Source organism: Palaemon carinicauda, chromosome 29, assembly GCF_036898095.1.
Source record: "Palaemon carinicauda isolate YSFRI2023 chromosome 29, ASM3689809v2, whole genome shotgun sequence".
Classification (NCBI taxonomy): domain Eukaryota; kingdom Metazoa; phylum Arthropoda; class Malacostraca; order Decapoda; family Palaemonidae; genus Palaemon; species Palaemon carinicauda.
The window spans coordinates 128,414-142,774 of record NC_090753.1 but is presented as its reverse complement, the minus strand read 5'-3'; the positions used below and the strand labels follow the sequence as shown (position 1 = coordinate 142,774).

Here is a 14,361-nt window from a genome sequence, read left to right as displayed (position 1 = left end):
CCTTTCCCACTGAGAGGCAAACCACTCACGACAATCACTACCCTTATTTTCATAATCACACCGCTAACCTCTACGGGCAGGACAAAGGCTGTGACGATCCGTGTCCACAGCCGACATGAAGGTATCGCTGGGCTGGCCTTCAAGACCAGGTCAGGTACGCATGGTCGGCAGAAGTCTACATACACATCAGTAATAAAGAGAAACCACAGGCAAAAATTATTAATGGCAGTCCAAAAAATATCCTGGCGAGGATGAAGAATGGCAACAACCATCCACCATCCGAGCCAAAAGCAAAATTAGCTAAATCAAAGGTGTGTGAGTGGGAGCAGTAACAAGCTAACCCTCCCTACCCCAGCTAACTAGCGGAATGGGTAGTTAACCCTCGCTAAAATTTTAATAGCTCGTCCATTCCGCTTCGCCGAAAGTAATACCCCTAATAAATAGCGTAGGTTTGTATTCCAGTTACGGAAAAAATAGAAAAACATATTACAATATTTTGCTAGAGGAGCTTGAGGCTCTTTAAACAATAAAAAAAAAATCTAATAAAGTTTATCACACAAACCCTTATTATATTATATCGTAACATGGATGGAGCTCTCTCGGGACTTCTGTCAACATCTGAAGGTCTGTAAACCACTCAGCATAATACCATAGCAGAGCTATGAAGGTCATTGCTAAATTGGTGGATGGTCTTGCCTCGTTAAGCACCCTTCTCATCAGGCAAAACAGTGGAAAAGTGTTGATATCGATATTGTCCCACCGTTGTTGGAATGCATCTTGCCAGGGAGCAGTACAGCAGGAGCTTGTTGCTCAGTGACGTTGCAAACAGGTCCACCATCAGGGAACCATACCAAGTTAGGACTTTGTTGGGTACTAGATGATTCAAAGACCACTCGGAGCCCACTATCAGAGTCACTCTGACCCGGTTGTCTGCGAGCACATTCCTTTTGACTAGGATGAAGTGAGCCGATAGCGACACTGAGTTATCTTCTGCCGATCTCAGCATCTTCACTGCTAGATGGCAAAGGTGCTGAGAAAAGGTACCACCACAAACAGATGAAACTGTTGTAGGGGTAAAAAGGCTTCCCTCATTTCCAGAAGGTTTATGTGCCGGGATTTTTCGGACTCGGACCAGAGTCCAGAGGCCGTGTGATGCAGCAGAGAGAAGGTTCACTCCTCTGTGAAGGTTATCGTCTGTCACCCACCATCTCAGGTCAGTCTTCTGCTCGGGTCCCATGGGGAACAGCTAACAGCGAATCCGGTGAGTCCTCGTGTTGAACCCTACTGGACTTCAGCTACCACTGTAAAGATTGTATTCTAGCCAATCGTTGCGTACCAGATGTTCCAGAGATGATAGGTGACCTATGAGACGTAACCACTGCTGCACCGGAAGTGTGTCTTGTTGTAAGAAGAGACTTGCTACCTTCTTCAGCCTCTGGATTCCGTCATTGGAAGCGAAAACTTTCTGCAGGTTGGCTTCTATGATCACCTACAGGTATACCAGTCTCTATGATGGTTGCAGGGAGGACTTCTGAGATTTATCACAATCCCCAGATTGTGACAAAACTCGAGGAGTCTGTCTCCGTGTTAAAGAAGGGCCGCCATCGAGTCTATTAGGATCAGCCAGTAGTGCAGGTATATCAACAGACAAATGCCGATCCTGTGAAGCCAGGATGACACCAGGAAGAAAACTCCTGTTAAAACCGGAGGTGCTGTTGACAGGCTGAAGCACAGTACCTTGAACTGGTATCGTTGGGTATTGATGATGCTCCTTAAATACTTCCTTGATGAAGGATGGACTGGGATCTGGAAATATGCATCCTTTAGGTCCAAGGTGCACATGAAGTCCTGTGATCTCACTGCCTGTCTGACTGTGTCTGCCGTCTTCAGGATGAACGGAGTCTGTTGCACAAAATTGTTCAGGGAGAAAAATCGATGACGGGTCTCCAGCCTACAGAAACATCCTTTATAAGAGAGTCGACTGCAAAAACCTGGGGACCTCTCTAGGACCTCTTAGAGTGTGTCCTTCTCCAATATGGTCCGGACTTTGGCCCTGAGGGCCAGCTCCTTCCCGGATCACTTTGTGTAGGAGCTCGACGGAACTGGATGTTGAGTCACTGGCGGGAGAGATTGTGTGAATGGGATGGGATAACCTGACAGAATCACAGACACAGTCCAGGCTTTGGCCCGTACTTCAACCACCTCTACCAACAGCGTTGCAGGCATTCCCCCACTAGGAGGATTGCCTTCCCTGGTGGGAGCGGCCTTATCCGCTACCTCCTTTGTTGTTTCTGCTTCCCTTCGGCTGGTCTCAGGCAGGAAAGGGTTTCTTAGATGACGTTTTGGGAGTGCCTGAACTCCTGCTGTTCTCCTGAGGTATAGATGGTGGTTTCCTGGATAAAGATGTTCCATATGATCCTGAGGTCATTGCCCTCTGAGGAGAGTCCGGATTCGTCTTCCTCCAGCACTCAACTTTCTCCGCGTTGAGAAGGTGTCTTCCCATGATCAAGTTTCGTAGCTTTGTCACTTCCGTCCTAGGAACTTGCCTATGAAACCTCTTAATTATTGTGTCCCGTCGTCTCAGGATCAAATTTGCCCACAAGTTGACAACTAGGTGAGCAAGGAACTCAACTGTCCTAGTCCCCGATGTAGAAAGATCGAGATGGATTTCGTGGAACTGTATGTTCCTGCGACCAGTTCTCCGTCTTGACCAGATGCCCCACTGACCCCAACCACAGATTGAGCCATGAAGTAGCCTGCATGGCAAACTTTGAGACCTTCTCCATGTTTAGGGCATAGTTAGCTGAAAAGGTGATGGGAACCCTGCAAGTCTCTGGCACGAGACACCTTAGGTCAGCGATTCTATTGCCAGATCCAGTGGCAAGGCTGAAAGGTTCTCCTCCATTACTTCATAATACTTCCTCTGCTGGATAAAGTGGGGAGGTAGGAGTCTCGAAGAGTCCCTGGATTGAAGAGAGTGCAAAAACCAGCCGATCTGGGAGAAGGTTTTCTTCCTAGCGCTCTTCAAACCCCCTCGACCAGGGCAATGCTGTGGGTCTTGGAGGTCCCTGAGAGCCATACAGAGAGTTCAACACAATATCCTTTCCTTCTGGTGGAGCTGTCGAAGGGTCGTACAGGCCCTTGATAGTTCTCATGCCGACCAGGACCTGCCAGAACGCATAGTCAGTCTACTTTTGGTCAGCCGCTGAAAATCCAGGGCTAGCAGACCTAGGAAGAGCGTCGTGCTGGTCGTCATCCACCCGTGAACTCTCACCCACAAGAGTCCACGGTGGGTCGGAGTTGTCACCGTGATGTCTAGAGGAGTTCCTCGATGTCGAGGGAACCTCCTTTGCCGTTGTCGTTGCTGCTGAAACTGAAGAACTTAGCACTCTCTCCTGGGCTTGAGCCACCGTCCTCGAGAAGCTGTTTTTCGGCACCTTCTTGGTATCCTTTCTCTCCCAGAGGGAAGAAGAAACTCTGGCTGCAGGGAAGATCTCGTGTTCTCCCTCTGTTTGGCAGAATTGGACGTATCCTTGGGTGGAGAGCCGAGCGAAGGTTGATCTGCATCAGTCGATGGAACGAGCTGAATGGGTGGGGCGACCCCAATAGGAGGCAAACAATACATTTTTGTCAGAGAGCTCTCCCTTGGGGATCTTGAACACCTGCTTGTACGGGGAGGAAGGGTGTCCCCTGGAGGAGTAAGCTGTCTCTGTCTTCTCTTCTTAGAAGGCACCATCGAAGTCAACTCCAGCCAGGAGAAGTCCTGCTGCAGCATTCCCGAACCTGTTGGAGGGTTATGTACCTTGGAGTGAATTGGTGAAACCATCATTGGGGCCTGTCGCTTCTAAGGTGGGGCCTAAATGGAACTCCTGCACCCCATATCAGAAGGTGGAGAGAAGAGCTTAGAGGTATAAGAAGTCTCTAGCGGAATCCGATGTCTACCTACAGAAGTCTGAGAAGAGCCAGTAACTGTCAGTCAAACTGCTGTAATCAATTCGGTTACTCACGGCATGTCCTTATTGAAGGCAGGGATGGAGGATGGAAACACACTAGGATTCACAAGCCGGAAACCATCTGTGAGGTGTGCGTGGTCTGACCATCTGTGGAGGAGAGCGTAGATGCTTATCTGTTTGTATGCGTACTGGGATACTGTCGAGCTCTGTCTTGGTAGAGCAGGTTGGAGATTACGAATGTCCCACTTTCGAGGTTGGCGCTCTTGGTAATCGCTTAACGAGATTGCGGCCTGCTATAACACTGTGCGCTGTTGCCTGGTCACGTACTGCGGCGTGGTCGCATGCTGCTGTGTGATCACATGAAGAGATGAGCTCATGGGATAGAGTGCTGCTACTAAACACTGCGATGCTGGACGATTGGGATCTGATGTGCTCTCGCGAGTGTTATTACCATAGAAAAATTAAAATAATAGTTAAAGAAAAATACAAATTATTTGTTATATTTGGAAATTTTTTATCATCTTATTAGAATGATATTTTTGTATATTTTGGGCCTTCCACCTTGTCTCATATTATTTTTTTGGCAGCACGCCCTACTCCCTGTAGGACTGGGAGATGGCAACTAGAATTGCAATCAGTTAGAGAAGCATACTGCAGACATTTGACTGTGTATATTGACAGAAATTCCCAAGTGTGAGGGATTTGACCTAAACTGTTATGAAATAACCCAGCCAGTGGACCGCGGGAACGTATGTATATCAGACATACTTTGGGTATCCTGTTAACCCATAGAATTGTTGGAGTGACGTGAACATTCCACTACATTATAAACTACTGTGAACTTGTATGGTGACCCAGTACTGAATAGATTCTCATCAATGATGCAGTGAAACAATTTAGACATTTCTTAAAGATGATTATTGAACTAGTAGTCATCAAGTTGGCCTAGTTTGCCGCATAAATTGTGAATAGCATCCTTTATGTTAAAGAAATGACTTATACTGAATCTTATTTTTTGTGTGTGTGACTTTGCAATCAAGAGGAGGGGCCTCAGAAAAGGATTATAATTAGTCTCGCCTCTTATCCATTTTCATGGGTGTAGAATAACCATGACATACTGTGGATCACTGAGGATTTAAGTTTTTTTATATAATATACAATTTTTCTGATATAGAGTGAAAGAGTAGTCAGGTCCAATGTGCAACCTTGTTTTATAATCCCTTTGATCTTTACACAAGCTCATTCAAATCACATTTGAATGTAACCTCAAATATATACACTGTTTAGTGGGTCTTTGTTTAAATTTGCACATGATTCCTATGAAACTTTGCCTGGATATATTTATGTCTGCTTCTGGTTTTTGGAGACCTGTACTTTCTCCTCCCTATTTTCATTTTCTTGTCGGTGTCTCGTAGGAATTTTATACAGGAGAGGGGGTTCCCAGCCCCCTCGTCCCGTCCCTTTTAGTCGCCTCTTACGACACGCAGGGATAACGTTGGCGCTATTCTAATTTTTATATGCCCCCGCGGCCACAGAGAGTAGAGGTCCCCTCTTTTTTTTTGTTTCATTGTTGGTGTCGGCTACCCCACAAAATTGGGAGAAGTGCCTGGGTATATGTATGTATTTTCATTTTCTCAGAATAAATATTTTTTTTTTTTCATTTATGTCAACTGTTGTATGCAATACATCATAGTGTCCCCTTCTCAACCACCAATTATATTTGCCTGATTATTTCTTAAAATCTAACCTGAGATTCAAGCTATTTAAAACTTATGCTAATTTTTTTCCCCAGAATTAAATCAGCGGTCATACTATGTGTTTATTCAGCAAGTTCAAAGTAAGAGAAGATATGGGTGAAGTGTACCAACAGTGTGTCAAACGATCGTACATAAATTATTTTGTATATATTATGCTTGTATCTGCGCTCTTCCCTCGCACTAAAAAGAACCAGAATAAACATGTCTGCGTGTTTCCTCTCTAACATTGTCTGTCTCTCGAACATGTAATTTCCTGTTGCCTTGAGGTTTTGTATATAAAGGAGAGTGTTATTTAATAAAATTACTCAGTTGATTGCATCCTGCCTTTGAGTCATAACCTTTCTCTCGACCGTCACATTGGTGACCCCGGAAGTCGACTCGCTCACACCCCCACCCCCCTCGCCTCTCCATCGTTGGTACTATGGCGGACTCTACGGAAGTTATTGCTGCGACTCCCCCATTGAAACTTTCGTCATTCGCCAGCGGAGAGGCGTTTGCTTGGTTTCAGCGCGCAGAAGTCCAGGTTCGCATCAACGGCGTGACTCGCTCAACCACCAAAGCAGATTATGTTCTCGCGGCGATACCCGAGGACACCTTCCCAGAAATATTCGACTGGCTTTGTGAACAAGGAAACACCTCAATAGCGTATGACGCCCTCAAAACATACCTTCTGCAGCAGTACTCGCCGTTGCCAGCCGCCCGTATAGCAAAGCTTTTTCAGCTCTCTCAACAACCGTTGGGGGACCAAAGGGCTTCGCTTGCCCACAGGGAAATGACCAGTATCGCTCGCCTTCAACCTACTGCAGACGGCTCTCCTCGTGAGGTGAACCTACTTCGTGCCCTTTGGATACGCCGTTTACCCGGACCTATACGCGCTGCCATACCCGATGTCGATAGTTTACCCATAACGGACTTGATGACCAAAGCCGACGCCCTTCTGGACAGCCACTTCAAGACCTCCATCAACGCCTCCACCCCTGACAAAGAGGATGCCTATTCATCGTCAACCGAAGCTGACATGAATGCCGTAGGACATACACGCCTACCCCGTGACGTGACGAAGCGGCGACAAAGCCACCCACCAATCGCTCGCGCCCCAACAAACGACTTCTACAGCCACTTACTACCTCCCATCCGCCGCAGTTTTGCTACTACCACTTCAGATTCGGGGCAACCGCGAAGAAATGTGCCGAGGATTGTCAGTGGCCAAAAAAAGTGAAAGTAGGCCATCGCTCGTGGCGGTGGCCTCCCGTGTCCCTAATCTTTTCTTTTTACATGATGCAGGAACGGGCGTGCAATTTTTGGTAGACACGGGTGCTTGTCGTTCTCTTTTGCCAAGGAAATTCTTCAATACACGACGTAGTCTGTCTACATCTGCCGACATTCGCTTGGTAGCTGCCAACGGATCTGCGATACCCACCTACGGTTATGAGAACCTCACATTATCGTTCGGAAACGGTAAATTCAATTGGAAGTTTCTCGTTGCTGACGTCACAATGCCAATCCTCGGTGCGGATTTCCTCTCTCATTTCCACCTTCTGGTCGATGTCGCCCACCGACGATTGGTCAACGCAGACTCGTACTTGTCGACACCTCTTCAACCCGCCCCCTCTAACCTCGCTCTCCACATCAGCGCACCCACGGATGACAACGCACACCTCCTCACGTCGTACCCGGAAGTTTTCCGTCCAGAACTTCGCCAAACGCCCGCGGTTCCTGCCAAGCACGGTATTTATAACCATATCAAGACGACGGGAACCCCAGTCTTCGCAAAATTCAGACGTCTGGCACCGGAACGATTGGCAGCCGCCAAACAGACGTTCGCCGAAATGGAGGAAATGGGCCTTTGCCAAAAGGCCTCCAGCCCATGGTCGTCACCCTTACACATCGTTCTGAAGAAAGACGGCTCCCTCCGTCCGTGCGGGGATTACAGGCGTCTGAACATGCAAACAGAACCGGATCACTACCCCCTCCCAAACATTGCCGACGTGACCTCCTACCTGCACAAAGCAAAGGTTTTCTCTACGCTCGATCTCCTGAAGGGGTATTATCAGGTGCCTATGAACCCAGAAGACATCCCCAAGACTGCCATCACCACTCCGTTTGGTACATACACCTTCAATTACTCCTGTTTTGGCCTTCGTAATGCTGGGGCCACGTTTCAACGTCTCATGGATGGCATCTTAGGGGACCTCCCTTTCAGTGTATGTTATGTGGACGACATACTTGTGTTCTCCTCCTCAAAAGAGGAACACCTCCGTCACCTGCGCATCGTGCTCGACCGCCTGCAACCAAACGGCCTTGTAGTCCGGTACGACAAGTGTACCTTTGGCGCCAACGAAGTGTCGTTCTTAGGGCACCGCATCACTCCTGAAGGAGTCCATCCCCTCCCTGAGAAGGTAGCAGCCGTTCAGAACTTCCCCGCGCCCTCGACCGTCAAAGCTCTGCAGGAGTTCTTGGGCAAGATAAACTATTATCACCGTTTTCTGCCAGCCATTGCCGCCACTCTTGCTCCCCTCTATGCCTCCCTCAAGGGCAAGCCAAAGGACCTGAAGTGGGGTCCCCTTCAAGAAGCAGCCTTCTGCAATGCAAAGAAGGCCCTATCAACTGCTGCGGCTCTCACTTTTCCTATCCCACATGCCCCTCTCCTTCTCTCCACCGATGCCAGCGACGTCGCTATATGTGCAGTACTCGAGCAGGTGGTCAATGGCTTGCCCCGCCCATTGGCCTTCTTCAGCAGAAAACTGTCCAAGGCAGAATCGGGCTATTCTACCTTCGATCGAGAATTGCTGGCGGTGCACTTGGCTGTACGACACTTTCGTCATTTCTTAGAAGGTACGCCCTTCGTCATTCGCACAGACCACATGCCTCTGGTGCATGCCTTTACTCGACGGTCTGATGCCTGGTCCGCCCGGCAACGCCGACATCTCTCCGCCGTGGCTGAATACAATTGCTCCCTTCAATACGTCCCTGGGAAAATGAATCCCGTTGCCGATGCCCTGTCAAGAAAGACGTTGGCTGCCGTTCAACTGGGATTGGATTACAACGTCCTGGCTGAAGCCCAACAACAGGATCCAGAATATCAAGCATGTAGGACATCCTGCCCGTCCCTCCGTTGGGAAGACTTCCCCCTCGACGACTCCAACACCTCCCTCCTCTGTGACGTCAGTACTGGCAGACCACGACCTTGGATTCCTGCTCCCATGCGCCGACAGGTGTTTGATTTCATTCACGGCCTTTCACATCCTTCGTGCCGTTCTACTGCACAGTTGCTGAAAGCAAAGTTCATTTGGCTCAGCATTTCTAAGGATGCTAAGGATTGGGTCCACGCCTGTACTTCTTGCCAAACTTCCAAAGTACATCGACACACGGATTCAGGAGTGGGCACCTTTCCTCAACCTCAGCGTCGTTTCGCACACATTCACGTCGACGTTGTAGGCCCCCTACCCACATCACAAGGACATCGTTACCTGTTTACCGTCAATGACCGCTCCACCCGTTGGCCTGAAGCCATTCCCATGGAAACTGCAACGTCCGCCTCATGTACATCTGCCTTACTCTCTGGATGGATTGCAAGATTTGGTATCCCTGAGCATATTACTTCTGACAGAGGAACCACTTTCACCTCTCAATTGTGGACATCATTAGCGAATCTCCTGGGCATCACCCTACATCAGATAACGGCCTACAACCCCACTGCCAATGGAATGGTTGAACGTTTTCATCGTACCCTCAAAGCAGCTTTGATGTCCCGCTGCAAGGATTCAAACTGGTTTACTCAGCTTCTCTGGGTCCTCCTGGGACTAAGGACCACTCCTAAAGACGCCCTCGACGTCTCGGCAGCTGAAATGGTGTATGGCGACCCTTTGATCGTCCCTGCCGAATTTTTTCCTTCTACAACCTCCTCCGATGATCTTCAGCGCATACGTCACGTCGTGGGAAAATTTACTCCACGCCGCCAGACTTACAAGCCCCCAGCGAAGCATCACATACCAGCAGACTTGCACTCTGCAACGCACGTCTTCCTGCCCAACGACACTACCAAGCCACCGCTAACGCCCCCTTACACGGGCCCTTTCCTTGTGATGTGACGCAGTCCGAAAGCATTCCTACTAAACATTCGTGGCAAAGAAGACTGGGTCTCCATTGATCGTCTAAAACCTGCTTATCTACTGCCAGATGACCCGCCTACAGTTCGCCTCTCTAGATCAGGGCGCCCTATTTAACATGTACAATATGTCATTTTTAGGGGGGGAGCCATGTACCAACCGTGTGTCACACGATCGTACATAAATTATTCTGTATATATTATGCTTGTATCTGCGCTCTTCCCTCGCACTAAAAAGAACCAGAATAAACATGTCTGCGTGTTTCCTCTCTAACATTGTCTGTCTCTCAAACATGTAATTTCCTGTTGCCTTGAGGTTTTGTATATAAAGGAGAGTGTTCTTTAATAAAGTTACTCAGTTGATTGCATCCTGCCTTTGAGTCATAACCTTTCTCTCGGCCGTCACAGAAGTAAGGTTCTAGATGGGTCCTCTTGCCCAGTATAAAATTAAGGGGTGGTGCCCAGTTCATCCTAGATTGTTTTCCTTTTACCCAGATTTTTGGGTATTCCACCGTTTTACTTGTGTAGTGAATGTTGGAGTGTAGTCGGCATTCGGACACTAGGCAGTTTGGGTGCTACCTCTGGCCACTGTCCACAGCACGCTGAACTTGATCTACGCGCTGGATAGTGGGAGAGGGTCACGCATTGAACGGACATCATGAGCTGGAGCACCGATACGAGTTGGCGTCCGGTCGTGCACTGGAACCTAGTTGAGCTCAAACTTGATCGCACGCTGGCGCCTGGTTGCGCTGAGGAGTCTAGAGGATAGAGTCCGTTGTATGATGTCTAAGCAATGGCACCGGATCGCATCGGTCAGTCTGGAAGTTCTTACTGTCAGCACTGCGTGATTGGGTGGTGAGTGTTGGTCAATGATGGTGAGATGCCTCTGGCTACGTGCAGTGTGGTCAAGTGAAAATGGTAAAGCTACATCGCTAATCAGGACTCCCTCGGAAGTGTGACGAGAGCTCTTGAGAGGCTCCAAGGTGGGACCTGGGTGGAATGAATCGCCAAGGCAAGTCGAATCTGGAAAGTGAGACAAACTGGAGGGGCCAGTGTAAGAAAACGGACAATAGATATGTCGAACTCGCCGGGGACGAGCAACCTCCTCCTCAAAATATGATGAGCCATGCTCCGAGGGGCTGGCTAAAGACATAAATGAATTCAAATGCCTTCTCATAGCAAACCACTTCAGGGAGGACATAACCCGCATATGAAAAATGTCTAACGTGAGCAACAGGAACAAGCCTTGGACTTATCCCCACTTTGCTATCTGAGCGAACTCAGAACAAGGGGGAGCACTATTGTTGGCGCACTGAGCTGTAACGACCACAACCAATCTAACCGGAAATATCGGTGATGGTGCTGGGGAGACTGCGATGCACAGACGCTAGAGACTCCTCTAGTAAGAAACCTTCGGAGCCCCTAGGAGGACCAAAGTCAATTTCTGTGGAAGCCGGTGTGCACTTCCTTTCTGCTTCCAACTGCACCAGCTCCAACAGACCTTTCTACAAAGGACCAGCTATACTTACAGAAGGCCACAACTGTAAAAGATCATCAACAGAAGGGCGGCGCCACTTTACCAGGGGAAGCAGCGGCATTCTTCAAACCTAAGGGGGTCACCACTCGCCACCTGATCAATCAAGAAGGAGCTTTGGGCAAAGACCAAGAAGGGAAGAAAGAAGACAAGGGTTTTTCAACTTCGAGGATGACCCCAAAGGAGAAGAATCCCTATTTAACTTTTATTTTGCATTCTACTAATCTTCTCCCACTGGGAGGATGACCACTCCTTAAATTTATGACAGGTGTCATCCTGGGTACAAGGTCGTCCTCAGCAGGTCAGGCACAGGGAATGAGAATATGTCTCAACCAGAGGAATGAAGGTACCTCACTTGCACATCTCAGGTTTGGGACAAGTCTGCATGGTGACCTGGAAGAAAACATTCACAACCTGAAAAGAGAAACCAAAGACAATGGATTAGTCTAATGGCCAGTCAGTGATTTGGGTAGTGCAGAGACGACATCCACTCTCAACAGACACAAAAGCAAAAGTAACGAGACTACACAGGTGTGAGTGTGGTAGTCGGTAGCCCCTTTAAACCCCCTTACTAACAAGCAGTCGGGTAGTTATACCTTGCTTAAAATCTTATGGCTTGACTACAGCTTCACCGAAAGTACATTCCCTAATAAAGAGCGAAAGGGTTCGTATTAATGATAGAACAAATAATCAATGGTAATGATGATATGTACCTTTAGCTTTTTTTAGTGATGAGCCAGAGGTGGTAGAGAGAGTTGTGGAGGTGAGGGACACAGCACTGCCATGTCGTCGCAAACCATTGTTCTCCAACTGTTGAAGGGAAAAAGTATCAATCTTATTCATTTGTGATACACTTTACATACTCAAGTAAGTAGAAGTAAGGATTCTCAAACAAAACAAACATATGCTTAAAAAAAATATATAAGTGCATTAAGAAAATGGTTTATACTTGCTTTTCAAAGCATAGAGAGAGAGAGAGAGAGAGAGAGAGAGAGAGAGAGAGAGAGAGAGAGAGAGAGAGAGAGAGAGAGAGAGAGAGAGAGTGTGTGTAATAAGTTAACATACATAAGCTCTTCCACATTTCAAATCCATGCATCAATTAAAAGACCAGTTGAACACATCGATAATACAATTTTTCATTTTAATAATAGCAAACTGTAAGTTTTGGAGTTATAAAAGTACCTCAATACCTAAACTAACTGGATTTGTTCTAACACCATATTCTACACTTTTGAACCTGTTATCATATACGAATATAAGCACTCTATTTTTCAATAATACTGCAGTTTATCCAGAACATTAAGTAAAAGTTTCCAACTTTCAAACAACAGGGATAAGATCCTGAAGCTAACAATACACATAAATGACTGGGAAAAGATTTTAGCTCTAGGCTGGTGTTCACTCCAGTCTGATAAATTAGAATGACAAAGTTATGAGGAAGTATATGTATTACAAATTTTTTATGTACCGTCATACCTCTACATACGATCTTAATTCGTTCCAGAAACTGCTTCGTATGTTAAAACGATTGTATGTTGGAGCAAATATTCCCATAAGAATACATGGTAATTCGTTCCTCACACTAAAAACCCATAATAACTCCTTAATAATTGGCTACACATAATTACACATAACATTAATACAATATAATAATACATAAATATCTAAAAAAATAATAATAAAGATATAATAAATAAAAAAGGGGTTTTTATGTATCACTTTACCTTAGCGACAGGCCAGCGCAGGAGTAGGGACTGCTACGCAGGAGGAGATGGAAGATCAGCGAGGAGGTAGGGACGGCGACTTTGTACGATAACGTGTACGATAACTTACACTAACTTACACTATGTGAACATTAACTTAACTTAGTTTTTTTTTTTTTTTTTTATAATTTTATATTTTTTTTTTTTACATTTTTTTTCTTTTCTCATTTTTAATTTTCAACACTTTCCCTCGATTCGGTCTTCCTTTTCTTTGCTTCACTTTCTTTCTTTTCATCAGGATCACCTGACTGTTTTAGTAGAGATTTTTTAAAGAAACTATCAAGTGAAAGTTGCTTGGTACAGCTTTTGAGGATTTTTCTTAAATGAGTTAAGCAAACATCATCAAACTGCGCAACAACACGGCAAACCTGAAGTTTCTGTGGGTGATGCTTGTCGATGAAATCAACCACGTGTTGATGATATGCCAACATCTGTTTTATTTCCGCCGTACCTAAGATTTGGCCTACCTCCTCGGTCTCCTCAGACTCACTCAACTGCGCTTGGAACTCATCATGCTGCATGGCTTGCAGCTCCTTGAGTTCCTCGGTGGTGAGCTCTTCATGATGCTCATCGACGAGTTCGGTGATGTCATCTTCATCCACCTTCAGACCCATGGACTTGCTAAAGGATACAATCTCTTCGACATCTTCCTCGGAAGCAAGCACAGGTTCATTCTTGGAGCCAAAACCTTCGAAATCTCTGGGAGCAACAGCATCAGGCCAAAGCTTCTTCCAAGCTGAATTCAGGGTCTGACGAGTTACTCCCTCCCAAGCCTGATCTATGATCTTTAAGCAGTGCACAATATCAAAGTGGCTCCTCCAAAATTCACACAAATTTAAGTTGGTGCTTTCTGTGACATTAAAGCACTGCTTAAGTAAGTGCTTGGTGTACAGCTTCTTAATATTAGAGATAACTTGCTGGTCCATGGGCTGGAGGATAGGGGTGGTATTTGGTGGAAGATACAACACTTTGATGAATTTGCATTCGTCGATGATATCATCTTCGAGTCCGGGGGGATGAGCGGGTGCATTGTCCAAACAAAGGAAGCACTTCAAGGGCAAATTCCTCTCCTAAAGGTACTTCTTGACAGCAGGGCCGAAAACCACGTTTACCCATTCCACAAAGATATGCCTAGTAACCCAAGCCTTAGAATTAGGACCCCATAGAACATGTAGCAGGTCTTTATTAATTCTATGTGCTTTAAATGCCGTAGAGTTTTCGGAATGGTAAACTAACAGAGGCTTAT

General features: G+C 46.7%; 1 protein-coding gene across 1 annotated transcript in view; it reads right to left on the bottom strand.

The window, feature by feature from the left end:
* Positions 1–14,361, bottom strand: part of LOC137622152 (ceramide transfer protein-like) — a 261,732-nt gene that overhangs the window by 225,450 nt on the left and 21,921 nt on the right. Inside the window, exons 3-4 of the mRNA XM_068352588.1 lie at positions 12,535–12,589; positions 12,066–12,186 (exon numbers count right to left, since the gene is read on the bottom strand). Coding sequence (XP_068208689.1) covers positions 12,066–12,186; positions 12,535–12,589 — 176 coding nt within the window. The remainder of the gene's footprint in view (positions 1–12,065; positions 12,187–12,534; positions 12,590–14,361) is intronic.